The 12,992-nt window shown below is 37.7% G+C and overlaps 1 protein-coding gene across 1 annotated transcript in view; it reads right to left on the minus strand.

Moving 5' to 3' along the window:
* Window positions 1–12,992, minus strand: part of LOC306883497 (phospholipid-transporting ATPase ABCA1-like) — a 35,391-nt gene that overhangs the window by 9,860 nt on the left and 12,539 nt on the right. The window contains exons 9-30 of the mRNA XM_079438791.1: window positions 9,137–9,377; window positions 8,293–8,432; window positions 8,094–8,210; window positions 7,811–8,005; window positions 7,030–7,235; window positions 6,756–6,932; window positions 6,360–6,582; window positions 5,247–5,468; window positions 3,810–4,125; window positions 3,405–3,579; window positions 3,100–3,231; window positions 2,863–3,002; window positions 2,645–2,782; window positions 2,337–2,557; window positions 2,167–2,242; window positions 1,828–2,066; window positions 1,691–1,742; window positions 1,474–1,593; window positions 1,201–1,349; window positions 769–893; window positions 582–680; window positions 207–491 (exon numbers count right to left, since the gene is read on the minus strand). Of these exons, the coding sequence (XP_079294917.1) occupies window positions 207–491; window positions 582–680; window positions 769–893; window positions 1,201–1,349; window positions 1,474–1,593; window positions 1,691–1,742; window positions 1,828–2,066; window positions 2,167–2,242; window positions 2,337–2,557; window positions 2,645–2,782; window positions 2,863–3,002; window positions 3,100–3,231; window positions 3,405–3,579; window positions 3,810–4,125; window positions 5,247–5,468; window positions 6,360–6,582; window positions 6,756–6,932; window positions 7,030–7,235; window positions 7,811–8,005; window positions 8,094–8,210; window positions 8,293–8,432; window positions 9,137–9,377 (3,788 nt within the window). The remainder of the gene's footprint in view (window positions 1–206; window positions 492–581; window positions 681–768; window positions 894–1,200; window positions 1,350–1,473; window positions 1,594–1,690; window positions 1,743–1,827; window positions 2,067–2,166; window positions 2,243–2,336; window positions 2,558–2,644; window positions 2,783–2,862; window positions 3,003–3,099; window positions 3,232–3,404; window positions 3,580–3,809; window positions 4,126–5,246; window positions 5,469–6,359; window positions 6,583–6,755; window positions 6,933–7,029; window positions 7,236–7,810; window positions 8,006–8,093; window positions 8,211–8,292; window positions 8,433–9,136; window positions 9,378–12,992) is intronic.

The following is a 12,992-nucleotide window of genomic DNA, read 5'->3' on the forward strand; positions in this document are numbered from 1 at the left end:
TTGGCAATCACTAAAGAATCACTAAACAGCTGCCATGAAACCTCACTTCTTGTACGATAAATTTATTTTCATTAAATTCAGAATTTTCTATTATAAAAAAAAACTAAATGGGGGCAAAAGTCTGGAAACACAAATATTTTTCCATACTCTGCTTTCTTTTTTCCATACTTTTCCAAACCCCTTGGAACCCTGCAATCAGGCCATACCTTTTCCCAATGATCTGTGCATAGGTCTTCACTAGATAGTCTGAGATGTTTCGTCCTGTCAGGTTCTGGAAGGTCTCAGTTTCACTCATCTTAATCTGAGGAGGTGGCAGTCCACCTGCACCAGCAGGGCATTCAGGGAGCATCTTCTTTTTGCCATTACAGCTGCACTCGCAAGCAGGTGATGGGTTGTCCATGGTCCAGTTTGATGACGTGAAAATGTCCATGATGCTTTCTGCCACTTCTGGTGAAGACCATTCTTCATCGCCCATTGTACAGGGAGCATCACTAAAACCATGGGAGAAGACAAGCTTAGTTTTTTATTAAATTAAAAATATTAGCAGTTACAGAAAAAAGGGTTTCATGTACGTTACTTACGGAATTGGTTCTCCTTCCATGCATCGTGTGCCAAAGCCAGGATCATCTAATAAAGCGTTGAGTAATTTTTGTGTGCTTATATCATTTGGAGCATCATCACTGTAATGAAAAGAGACTGAATTTAATCTAAATGGTTCCATGCAAGTATTTTAAATTAATGTTGTATAGCACATTGTCCTTGTCATACCTGATGAATGTGAACTGTTCTTCATACATCCAGGGATTGAGAGCCAGGCTGGGATATTTTCCGAATGGTGGCACAATAAGACTGAATACCAGAGCAATGCACACAAACACAGCGGGAAGAACAATCTGCAAAGAGAATCAAAGTGAGTTAATCAAAACTGAACCGTACTGATATAGGCTGTGTTTCCCAAAAGTAGCATAAGCCTAACTAGATTATAGAAAACACTGGCATCGGTAGTCTCTACGATCTACTTGGATTGTGGAAAGAAACCATTGGCATTAATAATGTATACAATCTACTTAGGCTTACAATATTTTTGGGAATCATAGAAACCATTGGCACCAAAAGTTTCTTTGACTTACTTAGTCTTACGATGCTTTTGGTAAACGCAGTCTAGGTTTATTTTTTACTGACTATATTTCCCATTCCTACCTGTGCAAAGAAGCCTTTCCTTGAGCGGCGAGCATAAAGCAATCTCTTCCACAATAAAGCCACAAACTGTTGCCTCTTCAAAGTCCAGCCTTTCACTTGATATGATCCTTTCCCATTGGAAACGCTCAAATAGTCTGTCTCTTTCGATTCTGGTGATCAAATATATCAACAGGAATTGGCAAAAGCACATTTAAAACCAAACAAATTAAGAAGATATTTGGCTGACTCTACTGTAAAGATACGGTATAGATGTTTTAGGGCTTTAAGGTTTACCTGGATCACCGTCAGATTCATTGCATTCAAAGTTATCGTCTTCTGTCAGGGGTTTGAGGCAGCTCTGGTGGTCAGCGCCAAATGCGTGTCGTCTATGTCTGGGCACTGGCAGAGTTCCATCTAAAAAAAAAAATACAAGATGAGATCTTTTATGGATTTTTGTCTTTGTACTGCTTATTCAGTTTACTAGAGAGCTAATAGTGAGGTAAAAATTTACCTGAGATGATTTCAGTGTCAACTCCACTGTCCTCTGCCACTTTAAGGAAAATCTATAAAGACACCCAATAAAGATCATTAGTAACTTGCATATGTAGTCAAAAATCACAGCTAACAACCAAGACAAGCTACACGTACCTCTTCAAGTGTAGTATCTGAGACACCATAGCTTGAAATGCCAAGGTCAGCAAGCCGATCATCCAGGTCATGGAAGAGCTCAACAAAAGCACCATCTTTGGCAGACTCGTAAGGCAACACATATGTGATCTCATGACCGAGGTCTACCACCATGCGAGAAGCAGGAACGTGCTTCAGGATTAGACTGGTGATGAGGGCCACATCAACAGGAACAACAGGAGACTCAGGCCATGTAGTACCTGCAGAACACATTGAAAACTTTAGTGAAGATTCAGTAATAATCTCATGAACTGAAAAGTTATCCATCATTTTAAAGTTTGAGGTCAGGTGGTGTCTTACCAATCGCTGTGGTGGCTTCGCTCTCTTGATCACTACCTAGACCAGCATCCGAACTGCTCTCAGATGCATTGTCATCCTAAAAAACCAACGAATCAACAGTGTTTAGCTTATTAGCTAAACGACAAATCAATGTGTTCATTGAGTGTTTTTGTAAACTGAAGTGTACTTACTTTCTTAACAAAGGACACAGTGCTGCTCGAGTTCCTGCAAGAGCTGAGAGATGGCTCAGTGTTTTTCTTCACCAAGGTAAGATAGTATCCAGTTCCCAGTTGAGTCTTAAGAAAGAGCGAAGAGCCCACACAACAAAGCTTTCCATGGGAGATGATAGCAATACGATCGCCCAGAATATCCGCTTCATCCATATGATGGGTGGAAAGAAGGATAGTCCGACCTAAGAAATACCCAAAGTCCTCATTGATTCAATAAGATCTAATGGCAGTTTCTTTGTTTTTAAATACAAAAGGAGTGGGGTAGTTACCTGTACGATACTTCAGAAGAAGGTCCCAGATGCCTCTTCGAGCGTATGGGTCCACACCAGCAGTGGGCTCGTCCAGAATAACAACCTTTGACCCTCCAACAAAAGCAAGCGCTACTGAGAGTTTCCTCTGCATACCACCTGAGGAGCACAAACATGTAAGTTTGCAACAAATCAAACAACCATCAAACCATAATTTCAGAGGTTGTAATGGCACACACCTGACAGCTGGCTGGTCCTGGATTTGCGTTTGTGTGGAAGGCCGGTATCAGTCAGAATCTGCTCCATCTCAGCCTTCACATCCTCCTCAGACAGACCCTTCAGACGGGCATAGAACCAGATGTGCTCTTCTACTGTCAACCTAAAACATGGCAGGTAGATTAGCATCCGCTGAACTGATCTATTCCATTTTAACATCAGCTAGTATGTGCCTTGTGTTGTTTTCGAATTAAACTTACATGCTGAAGAGGACGTTGTGTTGCGGACACACTCCGAGGCTCCGTCTGATGGAACTGAGCTCTGAGCGAATATCTTTGCCCATGATATATGCAGTGCCAGAGGTGGGAGGGAAAAGTCCAGTTAGGATAGACCTAAAACAATGAAGACAAAATTGGAGGGTTAGATATTGTGACCAAAAAGAAAAAACTAAATTCAAGCAGCCATTACTCCGATCCATATGATCCTTCAGAAATCATTATAACATGAAACAGTGATACATTTTTGCAAGATTCTTGAATGAATGTAAAGTGAAATGTGAACTTACATGGTGGTGGTTTTTCCAGCTCCATTGTGACCTAGAAAAGAAGTTATTTGCCCCTCATAGAAACCAAGTGTCAATCCATCAACTGCTAGCTTTTTGCCATGACGGTAAACCTTCACAAGATTCTTAATGTAAACTCCCAATTCAAGGTGAGTGGGTTCCTCTTCAATGCAGACAGCTTTTAAAAACAATACAAAACACAATTAATCAATTGTATTTAAGATTATATCTAATGAACAAATTCAAAACTCAGTCTACTGGCACTGAAAACCGGATGTGCCACTAAACTGCCTCTCTAAAATAGCATAGTTTTTAAACCGTAATCGGCCATAACATGAAAACAATCATCAGTTCAGAATTTTAATATTGTGTATCCCTTATTAAAAAAAAAAAAAAAACTTTTCTTACCCCCAGCATTGCCCTTCTTTCCATGAACTGCAGTATTGTTTGTGTTGTTCTCTCCAAACCAGTAGGATTTAGTGAAAGGGAAGTACCATGGCCTGGGAATACCATACTGCCCTGGGAACACGGCCTCAATGTACCAGGTCATGACCCCATACAGGAAGGCATCAAAATACATGAGGATGAGGCAGGTGGTGAGGTTGTAGTTGTCTTCTTCCATTGGGCTGGAGAAGAGGTTATTCCATTGGATGCCCACACCCTGCTCTTCAAACAGGGCAAAATACTCACAGCCAAATCCAAACGCCACTGGAGACAGTAAGCTCTATGAACACAACCAAATTAGACGTTAAGTGGTGTTCTATTTTTCCCCCACCTGAAGTCCACTTATAATGCTAGTCATGGTTTCTTGCACTAAAATAAGTAATTTAGTTTTACCATTTTACACTCCCTATAATGCGGTTGCTTATCTACACTGCAAAAAGTGAATTTTTTACGTAGTATTTTTGTCTTGTACAACTACCTAAAGATTCATTAATCAAGATATATTTACTTGAAGCAAAATTACATAAAATGAATAGTTTATGCTTAAATTTGCGATTAAAAAAATTAAGGTAAAAGGTAAATAATTTTATTTTTCTAACCTTACAGACAGATTTATTTCTCTCAAGCATACACTACATTTTGATAACTTCAGAAAACAGATTTAATATCTCATATAATTTTGGTTCTCAAGTAAATCATGAATTGGGAATGTTTATGATATTTTGATACTAGAAAACAAGATAAAAATATTGAGTAAAAAATACAAAAATTAGTAAAAAATAATCTGGTATTATTTGAGTTGTATTAAATTGTTTAAATGACCTTTAAAAAATTGTTTTAGTTTAACTCGAATAGTTCAAAATTCATGTAAATGTACTGACTAAGATTCCCTATTACGTCTGTGCCCTTGAGCTGGACTCTTAATCTCTGGTTGTTCCAGCAGGAGTTCATGTGATAAATGTACTGTAAGTCAGTTTAATGACAAGTAACCAGGTAACTGCGCAGGACCAATCCACCTAGGGTTAAGTGCCTTGGTCAAAGTAATCTCAGTAACGCTGGCTCACCTCTAACTGAACTCTTGTATTTGTGGCCCAGATCTTTAATCTATCACAAGCATGACTAGTTTAAACGGGAACACCCAAGTGAAGATTCCTTGTAATCTAGTGTCAGGAACCAAAGCCTGCAATGGGTTTAAAGTGCGATTTTTACAGTTAAGATCTTCTCATCGCACCTGTAAGTCGTTTTAGATAAGGAGAGCAGTATAAATCAGCTTCCTTATGTAATATATTGTATGATAACCTAATGCACTTGGCCAACAACCGATGATGCTGCACACATACACGTTTGCACTTTGTAACTGATTTTTTTAAAACTTTTTTTGGTAGGTTGTCATAAACTTACAGCAATGAGTTTGGTGCTGAAGCCCACGTAGTCTTGCCAAGCCACGCAGAGTACATAAGGCAGGTAGAGGGTGAAGTAGATAATGCCCCCGCAAGCCGCTGCCAGGTTGGCACGTGCGAACACCGTACTGATCAGAAAACACTGCATGATGGTTACCACAGCGAATGACCCGAGGAAGAGGAATACTACGCCAGGGTCACTATAGGGCAGGAGATTACCCATCTGGAAAGGTAAAAGAAATCAGGTTTATTGTCTCTGTTTTGCTTCTATTAATGAAGGTTTCTTAAAGAATGCCACATAATGAATAATAATCTTTATTACAATTATAATAATAATCAGGGTTACTATAGGGTATGTTTTATATATACAACTACAACTGGCAGAAATAAAACGTTTTTGATGACTAAAACTACAAAAAAATGACAAACTTAAAAATTAACTAAAATAGAAATATTAATAAAATATTCAAAATATTAATAAAACTAAAATAGTATCTCAAAGGTACTAAAATACCATTAATAATAGTAGTAATAACAATTACTGTTATGTTAGTATTATTTATTTACTTATTTTATACTATTATAGTACTTATTCATATTTTATTAACTCTTATATTTTAGTTTGTAATTTTTTTGCTTTTGTCATTATTTGTCATTTTATTTTCATATTTCATTTTAATTAAATTTTATAATTTATTTCAGTTTTTGCAATTTTAGTATTTAAACTTATTTCATTTCAGTTAGTTGCTAAGTCAAAATAAAAAAAGTTTTTTTGTTGTTGCTTTTTTTTGTTTTTCATGTAATAGTTTCACTACTACTACTTACTACTAATTATAATTATACTACTACTTCTACTAATGATTATTATAAGCAGTACAATAAACACATAAATATTCAGATCAAATAACATTAAGGGATGACGGAAGAGTAATGGCCACAAAGTAACTAGCACTCTTAACATAAAAAAATCCTACGACAGAAAAAAAGTCAAAATTGCAATACAGTATAAATAATTAGTTATAACTAAATTGAGTACTGAATGGTTTTTGTAAAGGAAAAATTGTGCTTCCTAGAAAACAACCTGTCTTAAGATCTGCTGATGTCTTTTTAGTACCTTGAGTAGAAGAACCAGCAGGCCTGCGCTGATGAGAAGAGGGATGAGGCTGCTAATGAACCAACTGAACCACAGGATTCCATTGTCCAATCCCATAATCCTCATGGTCTCCTTGAGCCGGGCCTCCTTCTCATAGACGACGCCTTTGATGATGATGGCCACTGAGTACATCCAGGCCAGAGTCATGAAAAGCGGCATGGAACGGCTCATAATGCGAAGGAAACTACAGGAAAAGAGGGGAATTTTTAAGAATTGTTCCAACAGTTAAAGAACATACTGAAAGATTAGCATAAAGCAGTCTGGACAAGCATGCAATGTTAGTTTTTACTGCAGGGGAAATAATTTGCCATCTCTTTTATTCGATTAGGCTTACTTGAAGTGCAGTGGAATACTTACATATCATCTACATAACATGGATAAGGCATCTGTTGAATGTAAACACCAGTCTTCTCTTTGGTCCCAGTAACTGCTCTGATAATGCTGTGTTCAACTACATCCTGAAGGTAAGTAAATCCTCCCCAAATATACCGCAAATCCTCAAACGGATCAGCCCTGGGGCCGGGATCCCAATACCTGCCAACCAAAAAACACAATAAGCATGTGATTTCATAGCACACTATCTATCTAGTTTCCATTATTGGGCATTTAAGAAAAGAAAACACCAACTTACCCATCTTTAATCTTGTTTGTGCGCTCCACATTGTCGATGTCCATACGGATCTTGTAATTGACGTGTGGGGGAAGTTCAGTGCTGTTGGACTGAATGTCCAGAAACACAATTCCCGCCCAAAACTTTCTGTTATCCAGGAGACTTATGGACTCGTTCACCATTTTCTCCTCTGTGCTCACAGGTTCAAGTTTATCCAGGTTTACACACTTTGAAAAAACAACACCATTCAGTCACAATGTGGCTTTATCTATCTATTGATAATGAGTCGATTTTATTTGACCATATTAGATTATAAATGCTACAGTGTGTGATTTAATCAATAACTTTTGTATCTGACCTAAAATAATCTATTTGACCTGTAATAGCTTGGTTTTGTTTTACTGTAAAAGGGAACTTTTGACCCATTAAAAATGACTGCGTGTTGTTTGTCTTCTCCAGTCACGGTATACACATTCAAGTTGATTTTCACTTCCTTTTTATCTTTCACATATCATTTTTATCATATTAACATACGTCATATTGCTGAATTAGACATATATTATAAACTCAAAAACCCACACAATTCATGGAACAGGACATCCAAACATGTTTTGCACATGCCTTTCTCCCGACAAATGTGAAATCCAGCTGGTTGCGACATGCTATGCGACTTATGATTGGTTGTTGACGTGTTTTATGTGAAAGTATGTATGTGGGAGACAGATTGATTATGAGATAGAAAGGAAGTGTGTAGGAGGAGAAAAGAAAGGAAAAGGTAACATGAAAAGAGAGCTGTTCTGACCTCCATGAAACGGGATATGCTCATAACGGCCTGATCTGTCTCATTGAAGACATCCCGCCACGTAAATGCCGTTCCATGGGGACGCTTGTCCTTGGAGTGCTTAGATAAGAAACTTTTAACATCTTCCACGCTCCACTGAGTCCCAGCCAACTGGGCACTAAAGAAACTAGCAGTGACATTGTTTCGAAGAAGCGTCTGCGATTGGAGGAACAAACTAAATTAGCTTCAACATTGGTAACCTCCAGCCAAATGGAGTCAGTAATGAGAGTTAGGCAGATCATACCCGCATCAGATCCATTTCTTCACTGTTCTCCATGAAGTTCCAAACCTTCGGTCTGGCTTCTTCCCACATTCCGCCTAAATCTCGCAGAATTCCGAGCTCTTGAAATGTCTTGTTGACCTGGGAAAGAACAAGGATGTTAATCAACAAATCATTGCAAGTACCATGCACATGTTTTTTTTGTTTTTTTCAGGATGGTTACCTCATGAATGATCTTCTGTGTTGCAGGGCTGTGTGGTGTGTAGAGGATCTTCCCCATCAGGAGAGGTTTCAATGCTCTCCAGATCATTCGAGAGATGGGACTGGCTTCCATGTTCTTCATCAAGTTGTTACAGTATGGAGCTAGAAGCACAATACATAAGAAGATGCATTAAAGGACAATTAAGCATTCATTTCATGTTGCATGCTCTGCATCATATTGTGCCACTATTATGCAGTATGCTAGTATCAAATTTCAAGCGCAATTCATTTTGTTTATGAAAAAGCATGATAATTTCTGTTGTAGATCAGGGATGTTATTGTTAACTAAAACTATGAAAAAGCGATTGTTTACTTCATATAAAGCCACAATAAAATAAAATTTTATTGGGAAATTCTGTATTCATGTATTGATTGATTTTAAAACATCAACCTGCCCTGGGACATAGATTTTATGATATATCAAGATAATTAAATATTATATATATATATATATATATATATATATATATATATATATATATATATATATATATATATATATAAATAACTTAAAAATAAATGTTGCCTTGGCAGTTAACTGAAATAAAATCTAAGATACTACGTACTAAGTACTACAATTACAATAACTAAACGTGAAATCTAAAATAAATTAAAGCTAAAAAGATGTATTAACAAAAATAAATAAATAAAATAAAAATGATATAAGAAAAAACTTAAGTAAAAAATAAGAAACACCCCCCCCCCCCTCCCCTCCTAAAAATCAAAATAAATACTAATTCTAAATATGAATAAAAACTATAATAGTATATAAAAAAATATTAAACATTATTGTAGCTTTGACGTACTGGTGGTGTTGTCATAGACTGAAACTGGTTCGTCATCACTGTTGTTGTGGCTGCCGAACAGCGCCTGGAAGTTGCTGTCCTCATACCAGTTGAGGGATTTGATCTTGAGGCCACCGCCTTCCGGGTGTCCACACACGATTCGTGACACAGCCTGGTACATCAGACTCGGCGAGCCAGTGGCGTTTTCTGTCAGAAACAGGATCTCGTTTCGCAGGTCACTCCAGCTCCTCATACTGGCCAGCTGAAAGAATCACAGAGGATACAATTATAATTGGCAAGTCAAGAAGGTAGATACACAACAAATTTACTTAAGTAGTTTCTGTTAGTTTGTTAAACAGGCGTGTCAGGTTTTATATTAAACCGGTGTATCTTTAAACAATTAAAAAAGGAAAATTCTATCATCATTTCTGCACCCTCAAGCAGATCCAAACCCATATGTTTTTCCATGGACCACAAAAGGACACATGCTGCAAATGATTAATCACTCTCAGAGAGTTTCAAGCATCAAAAGTTCTTTAAAAGTAGTTCAAACAACTTGCACACTATATGCAGATCTTTTAAAGCCATATTATATCAACTGTATTTGTCACAGAACAGAATTCAAGTCATTATTCAAAGAAAATCTTTCTCCACAGCTGTTTGTGACCAAATCATTCAGACTGTTTTTGTAAACTAAATCAGATAACTCTCAAATCCATGGGATCTTTGGAATACAGTGCACAAGTAGTTTGAACTGCTATCATGATGCTTTAGTGTCCTTTTTGAAGCATGAATGCTCCAGTTTCTATTCATTCTAATTGAAAAGAAGCGAAACAAGCATCTCCTTTTGTGTTTCACTCAAGAAAGAAAGTCATACAGTTTTTGAGGGTAAGTACAGAAGAATTTTAATTTTGGGAGAACTATCCCCGTAACATTTCATCACAGAGAAAAATGGGAGATAGAATGTTAGTGTTTCATTATTCTCTCCAGTGTGGGCTGTGTTTGCCTAATCCTTGACAGCTACTGTCATTGTCTAGCTCATGTTTAGATGTTTTACCCAACAATCCTGAATCCAGAAAGCCAATGTCCCAAGGGCCTGACAATACCCAACACAACTCATTTTAGACAAACAAACCCACCCATGAAAAGCTGGTTTTGCTTTTTCAACAAACAAAAGGTTTTGTCAAACATAAAATAAAAGTCTATCATAAAGGCATTTCTAAGCTGGGAGGTTTGCATTTCGAGGTTGGCTGACAGGAAAATAAATGTTATTCTGTGCTGGTCACGACATTTCACGTTTAAAAAAAACCCCCTCAACTGCCTTTAACTTTTATTATAAATCTTAAGAAAAGGTCTCCATTCAATCTAATTGCTGTCTAAGAGAAACAATTTTTATTGATTTTTTCCTTCCTACAGGTGCATTTTCACCTCTTGAGTCAACTTGAATCTTGGGAACTAAGAGAAATACAAACATGTTTTGTTAAGCACTCTACTCTTACTTTTTCTGTAGTATACAGAGTACATAGTGTGTACAGTTAAGCAACAAAAATAGTAAGCAGTAAGCAGTAGGCTAGTATTTACAACACATTCACTAAGTAGAGAATTGCTTCTCCCGGGCTTCTCAGGTATGGTGTACGGCATACAGCTGCACAGGATAAAACCATGTGAGCCTTACGGATCTGACTCGGCAAGCAAACAAGTCACGTGCTGCTAATTTTGTGTAAAAGTGCACAGAGAATGGAGGGCGGAGGGTGCAACAGATGTCCTACTGCAAATACAAAACACTCTCTCTCACAGAGGGGGAGAGAGCAAGAAATCAAGAAGGAATAATGAGCCATCTAAACTTCACAAAGCTGTACAGAGAAAAGTTGCATGCAGTTTCTGAGTCCCAGAATAAATAGAATAAACTCATACTATTTCTAATATGCTGATTTGGTGCACAAGAAACATTTTTGCTGCTTAATATTTTTTTTGGACATCGTGATACACAACTAAAATGCAAGCTTATTCAGTAAGCTCATTCAGAAAGAACACATTAAAATGATCAAAATTACATTAAACTCAAAATGACATTAAAGACATTTTTAATCTTACAAAAGATTTCTATTTCAAATAAATGCTGTTCTATTGAAATATCTTTTCATCAAAGACTCTTATAATAGTAAGCAGCACAACTGCGTGTTTTCAACACGGATAATAATAGGAAATGTTGCTTGAGCAGCAAACCAGTGTATTATAATGATAGTTGAAGAATCATGTGACATTGAAGACTGGACTAATGAAAATGTTTTTTGCACTTCATCATCCAGTCTCATACCAACACATTGAAAGGTTACTGGAATTCACCATCCGTCTCAAATGTGAAAGTGAGCCGCAAACTAGACAGTGGGTTGAGTTTAATGCTCCTTTCACTAGCCAAAGGTTTCCCTCTCAGTTGAGCAGAAAACAGAGGGGCTTTTGTATGGGCAAACAGGTCACGAACACCCATCTCACTGTGTTAAGCAAATGTCTTTATTGTGGTTTTTGGATACCGACTGCTGAGTAGATTGTGTTACTCTCTCTCTCTGGATGCTTGTTCAGCTGTGCTTGGTTGTATATCTGTCCAGCTGGGAGCTGAACCAACTTTCTCTTCCTCCTGCTGTTCACTGCTACAGCTGGCAAACCAGACACTACCGAACCCATCGACACACACAGGCCCAGTGCGACACTTTTACTGCTGCGTCACTGGCCCTGCAGTTGTCCTCGCCATTAAATGTCACTTTCACTCTCATGGGATGATTTTAGAGCCTTACTGTATGCTGGTTGTTTTAAATATGATAGACAGCTCTCACATGCAGTTGTTTGACAGTTCACAGGACTGCTCAGGATTATTCTACCTTGTCTGTAGTGAGAAACTCGTAGACTTTAAAGGGGTCATATGATGCAATTTCAAGTTTTCCTTTATCTTTGGAGTGTTACAAGCTGTTCATGCATAGTTAAGATCCCTCAAATTGCAAAGACTAAAGTCTGAAAACCAAAGAGATATTCTTTATAAAAGTTGAGACTTGTCCACGCCCCCCTAAAACACCTCGTTTAAACACGCCCCCACATGTCAACGTCACGATGTGGGGAGATTTTCATAACACTGCCCAAATGTTTATGCAAAGAAAGGGGGCGTGATTTTTATTCTTGTTGTAGTATTGTTTCTACCACCGGCGCCATGTCCTGGAGACGCAGTGAAAGCAAAACTACTTTGTTTGGGCTTCCAAAAGAGAACACAACTAGAAATCAGTGGTTAAGTTGTATTTACAACACTGTTCCAGAGTAGTACAATGCAAATATTTGAGTGTGTGCGGCGCAATTTACGGAGGACTATTTGGACTGTTTCCTGAACCTGGCAGGAGAGTAGCCTACAATGCTGGCTTGCACAAAGGCTGTTTCTATAAAGTGGGGCAATTCCAACTTTCCAAGGACAGTCTGACGCTTCTGAGTCACAGCCTGTAAGTACATTTCTTCTATTGACGATTCAAACACGAGTTTTGAGCAGTGTGGAGAATTGTTTGTTGTTTGTTGTTTCTCCGATCACAAATGCAGAAGTGCCCAGGTGGAGCAGAGAGGCTAAACTGGCCTGTTCAGTTCAGGAAGTTACATCAGTAAACAGACTATTGCAGTTTTGTCTTTGTTTACTTAGTTAAACATTAAACTGCTAGCAAATGTTAGCAGTAGCAGTCAATTACTGAAAAATGACCAAAAGGACGTATAACTATTGTAAAGAGTATTATAATAGGTTTAGAGGGAGCTAAGGCAGACAAGCCTTACGAAAATTAACCTGGTATTTCACCAGGTATTTGTAGTAAAACTTTGGTTATACAAATGGTAATCAATCCGCCAAAAAAAT

The sequence above is a fragment of the Barbus barbus genome (assembly GCF_936440315.1).
Source record: "Barbus barbus genome assembly, chromosome: 17".
In the NCBI taxonomy this organism is placed as follows: domain Eukaryota; kingdom Metazoa; phylum Chordata; class Actinopteri; order Cypriniformes; family Cyprinidae; genus Barbus; species Barbus barbus.